Source organism: Aotus nancymaae, unplaced genomic scaffold, assembly GCF_030222135.1.
Source record: "Aotus nancymaae isolate 86718 unplaced genomic scaffold, 86718_ANA_hifiasm-v0.15.2.pri h1tg000040l, whole genome shotgun sequence".
NCBI lineage: Eukaryota > Metazoa > Chordata > Mammalia > Primates > Aotidae > Aotus > Aotus nancymaae.
In genome coordinates this window covers 50,543,951-50,557,940 of record NW_026988454.1, presented here as the reverse complement: position 1 = coordinate 50,557,940, position 13,990 = coordinate 50,543,951, and the positions used below count along the sequence as shown (strand labels likewise).

At 35.5% G+C, this 13,990-nt stretch overlaps 1 protein-coding gene across 1 annotated transcript in view; it reads left to right on the top strand.

The window, feature by feature from the left end:
- RFX6 (regulatory factor X6) overlaps positions 1-13,337 on the top strand; it is a 54,922-nt gene extending 41,585 nt beyond the window's left edge. Inside the window, exons 10-19 of the mRNA XM_064360401.1 lie at positions 92-141; positions 1,186-1,345; positions 2,295-2,439; positions 3,995-4,104; positions 5,059-5,176; positions 6,634-6,756; positions 7,415-7,621; positions 8,694-9,206; positions 10,398-10,610; positions 13,104-13,337. Of these exons, the coding sequence (XP_064216471.1) occupies positions 92-141; positions 1,186-1,345; positions 2,295-2,439; positions 3,995-4,104; positions 5,059-5,176; positions 6,634-6,756; positions 7,415-7,621; positions 8,694-9,206; positions 10,398-10,610; positions 13,104-13,279 (1,815 nt within the window). The 3' untranslated portion in view covers positions 13,280-13,337. The remainder of the gene's footprint in view (positions 1-91; positions 142-1,185; positions 1,346-2,294; positions 2,440-3,994; positions 4,105-5,058; positions 5,177-6,633; positions 6,757-7,414; positions 7,622-8,693; positions 9,207-10,397; positions 10,611-13,103) is intronic.
- Positions 13,338-13,990: the final 653 nt, after the last annotated feature.

Below are 13,990 nucleotides of genomic sequence, written 5' to 3'. Positions count from 1 at the left end.
AGTTAGGAATAAAAAGTAGTTGAGCAATAATGTGTCTTTCTATAGAAATACTAAGTAAAGCTTTGTATTAACCTCTTTTCCTATGATTAAGGTTCTTACAGATGTACTCATTCCTGCAACAATGCAAGAAATGCCTGAAAGGTATGTTCAGTTAATAAAACATGAGCATTTTCTAGTACAGGATTTAACTTTATACATTATATTAGAAGAAAACATTAAGTAGCCATTTATTCATTTATCAAGAAGTCTATTTTTCTACTTTTGTCCCTCTGTATTTGCTGGAAGAGATGTGTCTTATAGTTGGGCCTCAGTAAACAAAATGGTTGAAACAATCCTTCAATACCTTTGAGAGCTGCTAACGTGAAAAATAGGTAATTAGGCACCGTTGACCTTCAAGAAATGTGTCAATGGAAACTAGCTTGATTAATATAAAAAAGATAATTGATGGAAAATAACAGTAATAAAAACTATAGGAGAAATTATTATATTTTATTATTAACTTTAATCTTAATTACAAAATCAGAAAGTGGCATGATGAAATTATTGCCTTCTTTTAACAAAGGAATAAAATCTCAAATAGTTTATTGAAATGATACCTAAAGATTTTTCAAAAAAACTTTGCAATGTAAGAACAATAGAATTCTGAAAAAAAAAAAAAACCGTCAACTTTTTCTACCAAAACAAAGTCTAATGAAATGATAAAATTTATTTTAGAACTTTGGGGGTACAAATTCATATAGGACTGGACATAGTTGGTGCTCCATAAATAGATATTGCTTGATAAAACAAATTTTACTTTTTATTTACCTTTTCCTCTAGATTATTTTATTTATTTAATATTTGGTATAAGCCTGGTCAATAATATCTTTTAATTATCAATTGCAGTCTTTAAATATCTATTCTGTACTCTGAATTGGGTACTTAAAGTGGAGTTTGAAGAGCTTGAGTGTTTTGATGAAGATGATAACAAAACATCTCGTGTACCCCAAAATATATACACCTACTACATAGCCACAAATATTTAAAAATACATTATAAGAAAATATGATAAATGGCAGACCTAGATTGTCTGACTTCAAAAGTACTGCTCTTGAAATCATAGAATAATAGTATAACTCAATTAAAATATAATTGTTTAATGCATTTTTTAACAATGAAGCATTTAACACATAGCTTTCTTTGTAGCTTATTAGCAGACATAAGAAATTTTGCTAAAAATTGGGAACAATGGGTTGTTTCATCCTTGGAAAACTTGCCAGAAGCCCTGACTGACAAGAAAATACCTATTGTGCGAAGATTTGTGTCTTCTCTGAAACGACAAACATCTTTCTTACATCTTGCTCAGGTATGTTGGTTGCTAAGCTGACAGCATTTGAGTCACCAAATAAAAAATAAATCTGATAAGGACAGATTGAGGAACCTTCATAGATTGAAGGAAGCTAAATAGACAACAATTAACTGCAATGTGAGACCGAAAAGTGAATGCTATAACAGAAAAAGGATATTGGTGGGAAAGCTGGTAAAATTAGAATTATGTCTGTAGTTAATAGTATTGTACCAATGTTAATTTCTTGATTTGGGTCATATACAATAGTTATAGAAGATGATAAGAAGCTGGATGGACAGTATATGGAAATACTCTTCACTATCTTTGCAACTTCTCTGTGATGTGAAATTTAAAGAACTTGAATGCAATCACATTTATTTGCCATGTGAATCTAAGTGGCACAAATTAAAGTTGTGAGAAATGAGCCTGTGTGATATTAATATTGTGAAACCACAAACTCAACACATTTAAAAATGCCTACTAATCATGGCTCTCTTAAATAAGAAGAACAAAAGTAATTCACAAGTTAAGAATGCCACATTTGTGTATTGTTAAAATATACTTCTCCTCTTCGGGCTGGGGCACCGGAAGGTGTGGGTTGTAAAAAAATATATATATATACTTCTCCTTCCCCCAAATGATTATTTGCTTTATGAAGTTTTCTTGCTTTCTAAATTTTAAAAGACAAGCTTGAGATAATTTCAGACAGGAAATGTAACATGTAAAAATTCTTATTTTGTGATCGTGGACAAAGAAAATCCATTCTTGTTTTCTAAGTTTAAAATATTTTTCAAACTTTTAACAGAGATGATCATGAGTCTCTGCTACTGCTTTTAGCTTTAAAATAAGAAAAAAGTTTTTTATGATACATTCCTCTCAAGGAACTATTTTTTCTTATAGCTAAAAATTTCTTCTAGATACATTAGAAATGATATAGCATAGTGTCTTCTTTACTTTCTCTATGCAGATTGCCAGACCAGCTCTCTTTGACCAGCATGTGGTTAACTCTATGGTATCTGATATTGAAAGGGTTGACTTGAACAGCATTGGCTCTCAAGCCCTTCTTACCATTTCAGGCAGCACAGACACTGAATCTGGTATCTACACTGAACGTAAGTCCATTCTCTTTGTTTAGAACAAGGTTTCCCAAGCTCAGCAAATTGACATCTTGAGCTGGGTAACTCTGTTGGAGGAGCCTGTCCAGTGTGTTGTAGGATGTTTTGCAGCATCCCTGACCTCTACCCATTAGATGACAGTAGCAGCCTCATCCAAGCTGAGACAAACAAAAATGTTTCTCTGCATTGTCAAAAGTGTTCTGGGCTGAAAAATCACACCTGATTATAAAATAAACTGGTTTATAAAAATATTTTTAATTTAAAAAATGTATCCTCTAATCAAAAAATAATTATAATTACTAATTGTGGAAAATACAGAAAATATTGAGGAAAATAAAAGTCATCTATAATCTCATTACCTAGAAATAAATGAAATGGAAATAATCTGAAAATAATCAAAATGGTTTGAGTTTTGTAAGTTTTCTTTCAGTTTTATGTTACATGTATACAAATTTGCATGTGTTTTATAATCTTGTCATCCTGTGGTATATAATACATATCAAAATGGTTTCTCAGCACAATACTGTTTTTCAAAGCAGACTCTCTACTCAAGTTTGGACCATCTGACAGAGCTTACCAAGCTAATATGTGTGGCTAGACAGCTAGGCTTGATTACTAAGGGATAATAGCCACTATTTTTTCATCCCTGCAGCCTCCTATACACTGGAACACAAACTATGGACTGCTCTCTGGGGCCTAATCTCAACTCCACTTTTTATTTCCTAACATAAAATAGTATTATCTTTTGAGATTCAGTAAACCTTAAACTCTTTAATAAAAGGATAGTCTTAAACTGCCCTTTTAAATATTACATGATAAAGGTTCTTCAGGTAAATGGCTGAATTCTGCAGTGAATAACTTAATTTTACTAAAGATAAAGGATATTTTGGAAAGCATGAAATTGCCAAGCTTAGTTTCATTCATTAGCTTTTAACTAATCTGTTCCATTTAATGAAAACACTGGACTCAAACGTGAATATTCAACTACATTAACAACTTAATCTTTCCTAGTATATGCATATATATATATATATATAACATTTAAACCTATATTTCTATATATACCAAGATATATACACTTGTTAAAATTTTGGGCACACTCCGAGAGGCTGAGGTGGGAGGATCACTTGAGCCCAAGAGTTCAAGACCAGCCTGGGCAACATAGCAAGACCCTATCTCTGCAAATTAAAAAAAAAATTTAGTCAGTCTTGTAGGTGCATGCCTGGAGTCCCAGCTGCTTGGGAGGCTGAGGCAGGAGGATCACTTGAGCCCAGTTTGAGGCTGCAGTAAGTCATGATCACGTCATTGCACTCCAGCCTAGGCAAGAAAGCGAGATCCTGTCTCAAAAACAAACAAACAAAAACATTGAAGAGTACAGTACTATGGATATTTTGTTACTGTTTTCAAGATATGAAATTAATTCTTTTCACACATTTATCTGTCTTTCCTTTTTATGCTATCAAAGTATTGATGATTCCTAGTTTCTAGGTTTTCTCTTGGATTGTCAGTAGAGTGAGATATTCTTCTTTCTTTTCTTTTTTTTCCTGGGTAGATGACTCTATCACTGTGTTCCAAGAGCTGAAGGATCTCCTTAAGAAGAATGCCACTGTGGAGGCTTTTATTGAATGGCTGGATACTGTGGTAGAACAGAGAGTTATTAAGGTACTTTTTAATGACAGATCCAGAAAATAAGTTTCTTGTTAAGAGTAAATGCTAAACTGGCTATAATTTTTTGACTGGGGGGAAAGGGGTGACAGGCTGTGTATATAAAGGCTTTGAATATCTTTTGATGCTCTACAAACAAGGTAAGCCACTTATTGAAATTAGAAATATGTCAAGATTTGAGAGCATTTAACATATATTCCATTATATTTCTCCTTTCTTGCCCAAAGACTACAAGATGTCCTGCCTTCCCTATCAGTCAATAAAGTTACAGCTGAGTAACATCAGTAGATAAAGATAAACTTACAAACTGTAACTATCTGCCCCATTTCTAAAAAGGAAGATTTCATAAATGCTGACAGAAAACATGGTTTTAAGCATTTGCATTTCTGAATTCCAAAATCTCAATATTTTATGTTTTCTCTGGGGTTTCTTCATTTTCTTTTGTTAACCCAGTCATCCATCATGAAACAAGCAATTAGAACAAATATATCCATCACTAGTTGGTGTTAACCATTCCATATCAAGGAAACTAGTTATAGTTTGGAGACTTTTTTCTTCTGGAAGGAAAACAGATTATCATTCAGTACCAAAGAAGTCAAAGTTAATCATTCACAAAAATATATAGCCCTTCCTTCACACCTCATCTTCTATTCTTTTTAAAGCTCTGTCAAAGGAAAAATAAAAAATAAAAATAATTTGAAAATTATTTCATTTTGTTGTCTAACTCTATTTGGAAACAAAGCCATGTTGAATAAAGATGTATTACCCTTAAAACGTCAGCAAAGACAGGCTAACGTTAAAATCTCTGGACAGATAGTTTTATTTGATGAAATAAATGCCATGCCATCTGTCCATTTGTTAGACAGTCTATTTACCTCTTGATCTAACATAGGATGCATGTAGTAACAAGAGGACAGATTTTATAGTTTTATTTTGTTCCTTTACTTTTAGACCAGCAAACAAAATGGAAGGTCATTAAAGAAGAGAGCTCAAGACTTTCTGTTAAAGTGGAGTTTTTTTGGTGCTCGAGTAATGCATAATCTCACCTTGAACAATGCATCCAGTTTTGGTAACATATGTGTATTATAAAACTCTTCTTAAATGAATTATATCATTTGTTCCCCAGTCACATCTCCTATCAACTTTTAAACATGTTACATTGTCACTTCTTAAACTGTATCTGAATATCGAACTATGAGAAAATGGTAGTTATGAGCCTGGGTTTTGGGGTCAGACCATATGCAGGATTAAATCCTAACACTGCTTCTCTCTGGCGATGGGCCAATCTGCTCATTGAAAAAGGGGAAGAATATTCTCTTCAAAGGGTTGTGTAGGTACTTTGGTGAGATGATGTATATAAAAACAAATTGGCTGGCACTCAGGAAATGCTTAATGCATAGCAGCTATTATCATTACATTTCATCAGTGCTTGGATAAATTTTCTTTGTTAAACAAACAAACCAACAATAATGAAGACATTATTTTCCAAAGTTATTATTCATTGCAATACAGAAAATTTCTGCATCTTTTGTGAAAACCCATATAGCTGCACTCCAGGAATCAACAAGCAGCTTAGAAGACACACTCTCATGTTTCTGACCCATTTTTCCTGTTCTATATGACTTGGGAGACAAACAGGGTCAAATTAGCTTTTTAAAAAATTGAATACCTTCTTTTTCGTTAAAATTCCGGAGATTCCTATTTTATACTTATAATGTTAAACTCATGGGTAGTAACTCTGCATTTGGTAGCTGCATTTCAGGAAATCTTTACATTATGAAAGAGATTACAATTAACTAAATTGTTTTATTTAATGTTCTATAGAATTAAATAAAATCAGCGAACTTGTATTGAAGAATAAAAAAATGCATTGTCAATTATTTGAAATAGACTTGTCTGTATTTAAGGTTTTGTAAAATATACAGCATTGATGCCTGGCCTTACTACAAAAAAAAATCCTTTTGTTGGGAAATCTACTGAATAGTTAAAAGAAGTTTTAGGTTTCCAAAACATATTTCACTTGAAAATTACTCTTTTAGTTTTTGCCAAAGCTAAGAATATTTTGTTTCAGACTAGAAAGACATCTCTTTACTTGCCTTTTTTCAGACTATGTTGGCCATTGTCTAATTATTTAGTACAAAGTAAACAGAAATAGAGCAGAGTAGAGCTCATTCTCCCCAAGTTAAAGCTTATCACACTCCAATGTGTGCCCTCTTAAAGCATAAAGCATGTCTCACTTTCATCCGTATTTTCCTTTGATGTAATTAGTGGCCAAAGAGCTGGCAGGATAGTACACACAGTGAGCAGGGCAGGCAATACACAGAAAGATTAGAGACCCAAGTTAAGCATGTTGGTCTTAGCAGGTCATTTAAAGTCCAACAAGTATTTGTTTATTTCAGTGGCTCCTTGGAAAGTGTTGCGAGATGGTCACAAAGATAACTGACTTCTCTTTCCCTTTCCTTCTCTTTCTCTCCCTTTTTTTTACATTTCACACTGTCCTCTCCTCATTCTCCATCCATAAACAAGGTTCCTTTCATTTGATTCGAATGCTTCTTGATGAATACATTCTCCTGGCCATGGAGACTCAGTTTAATAATGACAAAGAGCAAGAGTTACAGAATTTATTGGACAAGTATATGAAGAATTCAGGTAACTTATTTTGTTTTGCATATTCTTTGTTTAAATCTTAAGTTCAAAAATTTGTAAGTGCAGATATTAAGTGGGTTTATCATAATCTCAGAGTTTTTCTCCAAGCATGTCATTACTAATTCTTACCATATACTCACACTATTGGACCACTATTTTTCTTTCATTCATTGATATGTAGAGTAGTCAAAACTACTTTACTGGAAACTCTAAAGGATAAAAAATTGGTAATCTTAATTTCTGGGAATTTAGGTGAAGTTGGAGAAGTGACCATAATACCAAAAATAAGTATAATTCAGGATACATGTGATATACTACATAGGTAAGTGGTGTAAAGATATGTTCTATAGGTGTTTAGAGAAGGAAGGAAACATATCTATTTGGGATGGGGCAACTTGCATTTTGAAAACTTCACTCCAAAGTAGATTATTTCGTGCTCCTCATCTACATCTACATCCACAAATATGCAGCTTAAAAAAAATCCCAGCATCGCTGCCAAGAGCAAAGGTCTGCCAGCCTCACTTCCCATGGAAAACATTGCTTAGGAGTTCAGATTAAATACTGAACAATGAAACATTTCCATTTTCTTTTACTTGGGTTTATCTGCCAGGAATATGAGAAAAAAAAATCTCAAATTTCCAATTTAAAAAACTTTTTCCAGATGCAAGTAAAGCTGCCTTTACTGCTTCTCCGAGTTCATGCTTTCTGGCCAACCGTAATAAAGGGAGCTTGGTTTCCAGTGACCCCGTAAAGAATGAAAGCCATGTGGAGACAACCTATCTCCCTCTGCCATCCAGTCAACCTGGAGGCCTAGGCCCTGCTCTGCACCCATTCCCTGCTGGGAATACAGACAATATGCCGCTCACAGGTATGATAAAGATAACGGCTTAGACTTCAACACATCTCAGAGAAGCCTATTCCTTCATTTTTCTTAAAACTTGTAACCTCCACTCCAGGAATTACAACAATAAAAAAGGATGATCTTAACTGAGTTTTAATAAAGATTTATAATATTTTTATGATTTTTGGCCATGGTGATACTACTATTAACACAGGTATCATGTTTTGACACACTCCATAAGTTATATCAGAAGTATGAATAATTAGTTAATTTAGTGGAAGAAATAATTAGACAAAGTATACATAAAATCCTTAAGGTGCTTTGAAGATCAAAAAAATGAGTTGCTTATTTTTGGATTTTGAAGAGACTTTATTATTTTTCCTCCATTAAAAAGTGGATTCAGCCATTTTAGTATAATCATTACAATAATTCTCCTTTTTGGTTTAAGGTTTTCTTTGTGTCAAAATGAATATTTGGCAGCTTTAACAAGCTACTTGGGAGTATTTTAAATCTGTTTATTGCCTTGTGTCTTTTTTGAAATCTTTCTATATACATTATTTTATTTGATTTACAGAATTTTAAACCTAGAAGAGCCTTATAGTTCAGGGGTCTACTTCTACCAATGGAACACTGGAGGCCCAGAGAGTTGGTGGCATTCATAAATCACATTACTTATCAGAGGTATTTGCATGACATTTTGAATTGACTGCTTCGAAGCCATGGCCATTTTGACATTAGTGATGTTTTCTTTTTACCCTAAAAATCAAACAGTTTAACAATCAGCCAATTTTTAATTAATGGGAAATATGAGCAGCAGACACGCATGCTCTCACCATGCTACCTGTGGAGGAACCATGAAGCCAAACTCTTCTCTATAGTCACCAACTCCAAGTCTCCACTGTTGTGAAACATACATGTATTGTGATAATATTTTTAAAATTATTGGATTTTTGGTACTTTCCAGCTTAGTTGTTTTTGGAGGGCAGAAATGAAGCAAGATGGAAAACAATATATTAATACATCTTTTGAATATTATTTAAAGATGTGAGCCCATCTACTTTACTATGACACTAAAAGAATGTTTGGTAATTTTTTCTAGGTCAAATGGAGCTTTCACAGAATGCTGGTCATCTGATGACACCGCCCATTTCTCCAGCCATGACAAGCCGAGGAAGTGTCATTAACCAAGGACCAATGGCAGGGAGACCCCCAAGTGTGGGCCCGGTACTGTCAGCTCCATCACACTGCTCCACATACCCAGAGACCATTTATCCTACTCTCCCTCAAGCCAACCATGACTTTTATAGCACCAGCTCTAACTACCAGACTGTGTTTCGGGCACAGCCACACCCGCCATCAGGACTCTATCCTCATCACACGGAGCATGGTCGATGCATGGCTTGGACTGAACAGCAGCTTTCAAGAGACTTCTTCAGTGGCAGTTGTGCAGGCTCTCCATATAACTCCCGGCCACCATCCAGCTATGGCCCATCCCTGCAAGCCCAGGATTCACACAATATGCAGTTTTTAAATACAGGAAGCTTCAATTTCCTGAGCAACACAGGGGCTACCAGCTGCCAAGGAGCGACACTGCCTCCTAATTCACCAAATGGTATTGACATTTTAAAAGAATTTTTCTTAGTTTTTGAGATGGCAATGAGGTAAAATCAGGCATTGAGTTCTACCTCTGCTAAGTAGCATGTCCTTTCATTTATGGCTTCCAAAGATTATGGAGTCTTAGATATTTGGAGATGATTTCTATTACATACACATATATTTCCTAATTTTTGTGGCTTTATTAAAGTTGCCCTTCTTCCTTTTTTTTTTTTTTTTGTTTTTTTTGAGACAGGGTCTTGCTCTGTAGCCCAGGCTGGAGTGCATTGGCAGGATTATGATTCACTGCAGTCTCAAACTCCTGAGCTCAAGAAATCCTCCTATCTCAGCTTCCCAAATAGCTGGGACTATAAGCATGTACCACCATTCCTGGCTAAATTTTAAATTTTTTCTTGAGACAAAGTCTCGCTATGTTTGCCCAAGCTGGTCTCAAACTACTGACTTAACCAGTCTTCTCTCCTTGGCTTCCCAAAGTGCTGAGGTGCCTTCTAAAGGTATGAGACACCACCTCTGGCCTAAAATTGCCCTCCTAAATACTACACATGCTAAAAAAGATAGTTTAAATCATATGTTTGAGACCTACCTTAATAGCCCCAAAGAAGAATCTTCTGTCTTTTGTAAACATTTTTTGGGAATAATATTTCTTCCTGCTAACTAAAAGCAGATTTTAAAGACTGGGGCCAGAACAGTTAGGCCAATAAAAATTGGAAGTTAAGAGAAGTAGAGAGACCTGTGACCTTGAGTCACCAAAATAGGCTTTGTGTGTAGGTTTCTTTGGTGCCTTTCTCCTAAGTGTAGCCCAGGCTTTGTCTCCCACAAACATGCATCTATACATGAAAGTAGTATTTTTGTGACAGGCTAATAGTGCTTTTTTCTTTCTTCAGAGGCAGAGCTTGTTCATGTCGATAAGGGAAATCTGACAGAGATGTAATCTGGTCTTAAAGTTAATACAATTCTTATGTATTAAATTATGTATTATGCTACAATTCTTATGTATTAAAAAACATAAACAGCACAGTAAACCTTATCCATATGCAAATACAAATCCAATTCTGTAGCCTATGTAGATTTACATGTAATACTTGTAGTCTGATATCTTTAGAGCATCACTTAATTATTTTGTCACTTTTTTTCCCTGAAAGTTCTTTGTGATAAGTTAACAGCAAATTTTCAACATTTTCTGTTACAGGATACTATGGAAGTACCATAACCTACCCAGAGTCTCATAGGCTCGGATCAATGGTGAATCAGCATGTTTCTGTCATCAGCAGTGTTCGCTCACTGCCCCCCTACAGTGACATCCACGATCCACTTAACATTTTAGATGACAGTGGTAGAAAACAGACCAGCTCGTTTTATGCAGATACATCATCTCCAGTTGCATGTCGAACTCCAGTCCTAGGTGAATTATTTTAGTAGTTCTTGAAAACATTTTAAGAAGTCATTGACCTCAGGTATGCAGCATTACTTGAGGGTGATATGCTGACGTGAACTGAGCAAGCATGTTCCCACAGTTGATTTATTACTTTGGATCGAAAGTTATATTTTTTGTATCTGACTACACAGTTAATAACAGTTTTTCATTTCTTATTATGTTTATCTCTATTATGAAACCAACTGCTAGATCTGTTATTTTTTACAAAAAAAAGATGGTATCTATTAAGTATGCAAAAAATTAATATGACCTGTCAAATGCAGTCTAAAAACTGTAAGTTTTAAAAGGGCAGTAATAATACCTTTTTCTCATTCTTGATTAGTGTTGGACCCAGTTGTAGTGCCAAGAAACATCTTTGGGCCTCATGATCTCTTATTAGTATCCAAAAATCACTCCAAGTTTTAAAAAAAGCTGGTGTCCTGTGATGGGTGCTACTATCACTTTCTCACTACGTAAAAATGTGATTCAACACCTCTCTACAAAATGTTGCTATTTTTATTGGTCTCTAACACACCATTTAAGTAAAAATAAGAAAAATGGTATGCTTTCCATGAAGCCTCCTAGAATCTTCTTCCAACCAGGTTACCTTCCTGAATCCTCATCTATGAGGAAATTCTGCAGCTTGCGCTAGGGGCATCACCAGCACCTAGCAAAATGTCTGCCACATAGTAGGAACTCAATAAATCAGTGAGTGGAAAATGGAGTAAAAACTAAATCTATACATACATTTAGTTTATAAATAATTAGTATGTTATTACTAATAACATAGATTTAGTCACTATATATTTAGTTTCTAAAATTACTAATAATGTTTCACAGGGCAAGTGTATATTCACTAAGTATCAAGGCAGAGTGTTAATGTTTATATGAGATGGTTAAAATCTTCCAAAGAAATTGATTTCGGACTAGCAGAAGTAAAGGGCATTGACACACAACCAGAGCCTAAGGGAAAATGAAATCAATTCCATCTCTCCTCACTCAGTGTACTTTTCCAATAATTCAATAGGAAGTACTCCTTCTCTTCCTGTCACTGTCACACATGCTCCCTGAGCAGAATCTAGCAGCTCATCTCCTGCTATCTGCAAATGGTCATTGCTTCTAGGTTACTCTAATGAAGCAGAAAATTCCACTTCAGGAAGTTTTCTCACCATGGGACTAAAATCTACTGCGTTGCTATTGTTACTATTAGTTCTATTTACTTGAAGAGATAGTGAAAGCATTGACTATCATTGATAGTGAAACATGGGTTAAGAGTAGGGTGGATTCTAAGCTTTAGTTTATCAGAGCTGGCTTACAAGTAGATTGCAAAGTGTGCTGCAGGGTAAAATGAGGGGATAGAATAAGTAGATAAGTAGTGCAAGGAGAACTGAGTTCAACTGTAGGCTTTCTTAATTATAAAGCCTGGTTCTTAGCAACAGAGAGCATGTCATGTCAGCAATAAGAAGGCAGCAACCATATATGAGGGAAATACAGAGCTAGTGAGCCAGTTACTGAATTTTATTGAGAACCTACTAGGAGCTAGCCTCCATTCTAGATGTGGGGATGTGGTGGTGATCAGGCCATTGTTCTCACCTGTAAGAAGTTTACATTCTAGTAGAGGGACAGTAAGTCAATAAATATATGAGCAAATGCATTAAAAAGATAATGCCAAGCACTCTGAACTTGATTAAATAGGGTAAAATGACAGATAGTAAAGGAGGAGCTGCTTTTGGTAGGATAGCTGAGAAAGGAATACTGAGGCAGAAACATTTGAGTTGAAAGCTGAGTGATGAGAAAGAGGCAAAGATGTGAAGATCTGAGGGAGGAGTTCCAGGCAGAAGAAGCATTAAATGCAGAACCACTGAAATCAGAATAAATTTGAAAAGATCAATGTGCAGAGAGCAGGCCAGTGTGTCTTAAGCATGAGTGAAGGAGAGAGTAGAGCAAAATAAATCAAAAGGCAGAGACCCATCTATATAAGGTAAGAAGCTTGGATCATGTTCCAAGGATATGGGAAGCCACTATGGCATTTGAGACGAGTGAAAGTTTGATCTACACTTCAGCAACATCATTCTGGCTGCTCTCAGGAGGGTGAGTGGGTGAGACAAAAGTGGAGATCATGGGACCAGTCAGGAGGCTGGTGAGTTGGTCCAGGAAAGAAAAGATAGTGGTTTGAACTACAACTGTGAAAGTGCAGATGGAAAGAGGAGGTAGCTTGAGGGATATATTTTGGTGGTAGCAGTTAAGTTGAAATTGAGTTTTCTTTGTGAAATATGTAGAGGAAATAGTTTCTGGGAGAACACCAAGTGGGAAAAAAATGGAAGAAAAGATGATTGCTCTGGTAAACCATACAAACTCAAATTTAGAATAGGTGTGTGTGCTATGTGCATAAATAAATACAGAGAACTAAAATGAGTGGCATTTGCTGAGAAAATAAAATGTCAATAAATTTTCAATTGCTGATTATATTTTCCCTTACAGCTTCCAGTTTGCAAACCCCAATTCCTTCTTCCTCATCCCAGTGTATGTATGGAACTTCCAACCAGTATCCAGCTCAAGAAACCCTGGACTCCCATGGAACAAGCAGTAGAGAAATGGTGTCTTCTTTACCACCTATCAACACCGTGTTCATGGGAACAGCAGCTGGAGGCACTTAAACCACCAATGTGGGAGGGGTGCTGAAACTTTTTTGTTTTTTTGAGACATAGTCTCACTCCGTCACCAGGCGCTAGGCTGGAGTACAGTGGCGCGACCTCGGCTCACTGCAACCTCCGCCTCCCGGGTTCGAGCAGTTCTTCTGCCTCAGCCTCCTGAGTAGCTGGGACTACAGGAGCGCGCCACCATGCCCAGCTAATTTTTTTTTTTTTTTTTTTTTTGTATTTTTAGTAGAGACGGGGTTTCACCATGTTGGCCAGGATGGTCTCGATCTCTTGACCTCGTGATCCGCCCACCTTGGCCTCCCAAAGTGCTGGGACTACAGGCGTGAGCCACCGCTCCCGGCCCGAAACTTTTAAAAATATCTCTACTGTGCAAATATCCTTATTCACTCAGACTTTCATGAGAGTAAAGAAAAATGAATATAAAGTGGCTGACACTGTTTTTAAGTCACTGGTACTATGGACAACTCCATAGTGAATGGAGATACTTGCAGTTTCCCATGCATACTAAGAGTTTAAAATGTGAGCTTATTATTAATCATGGTTTCAAAAATTATCAAATAAAACCAGTGAAGATTTGAAGATGCAAACATTTCAACTATGAAGATTTACATTTCACTTTCTAATTTATTAAACATCTGTGTGCCCTTTTGTCTTTGGTTTCTTTAAAAAAATATATTTAATATCTTTACAATACCTTTAATTTATTAG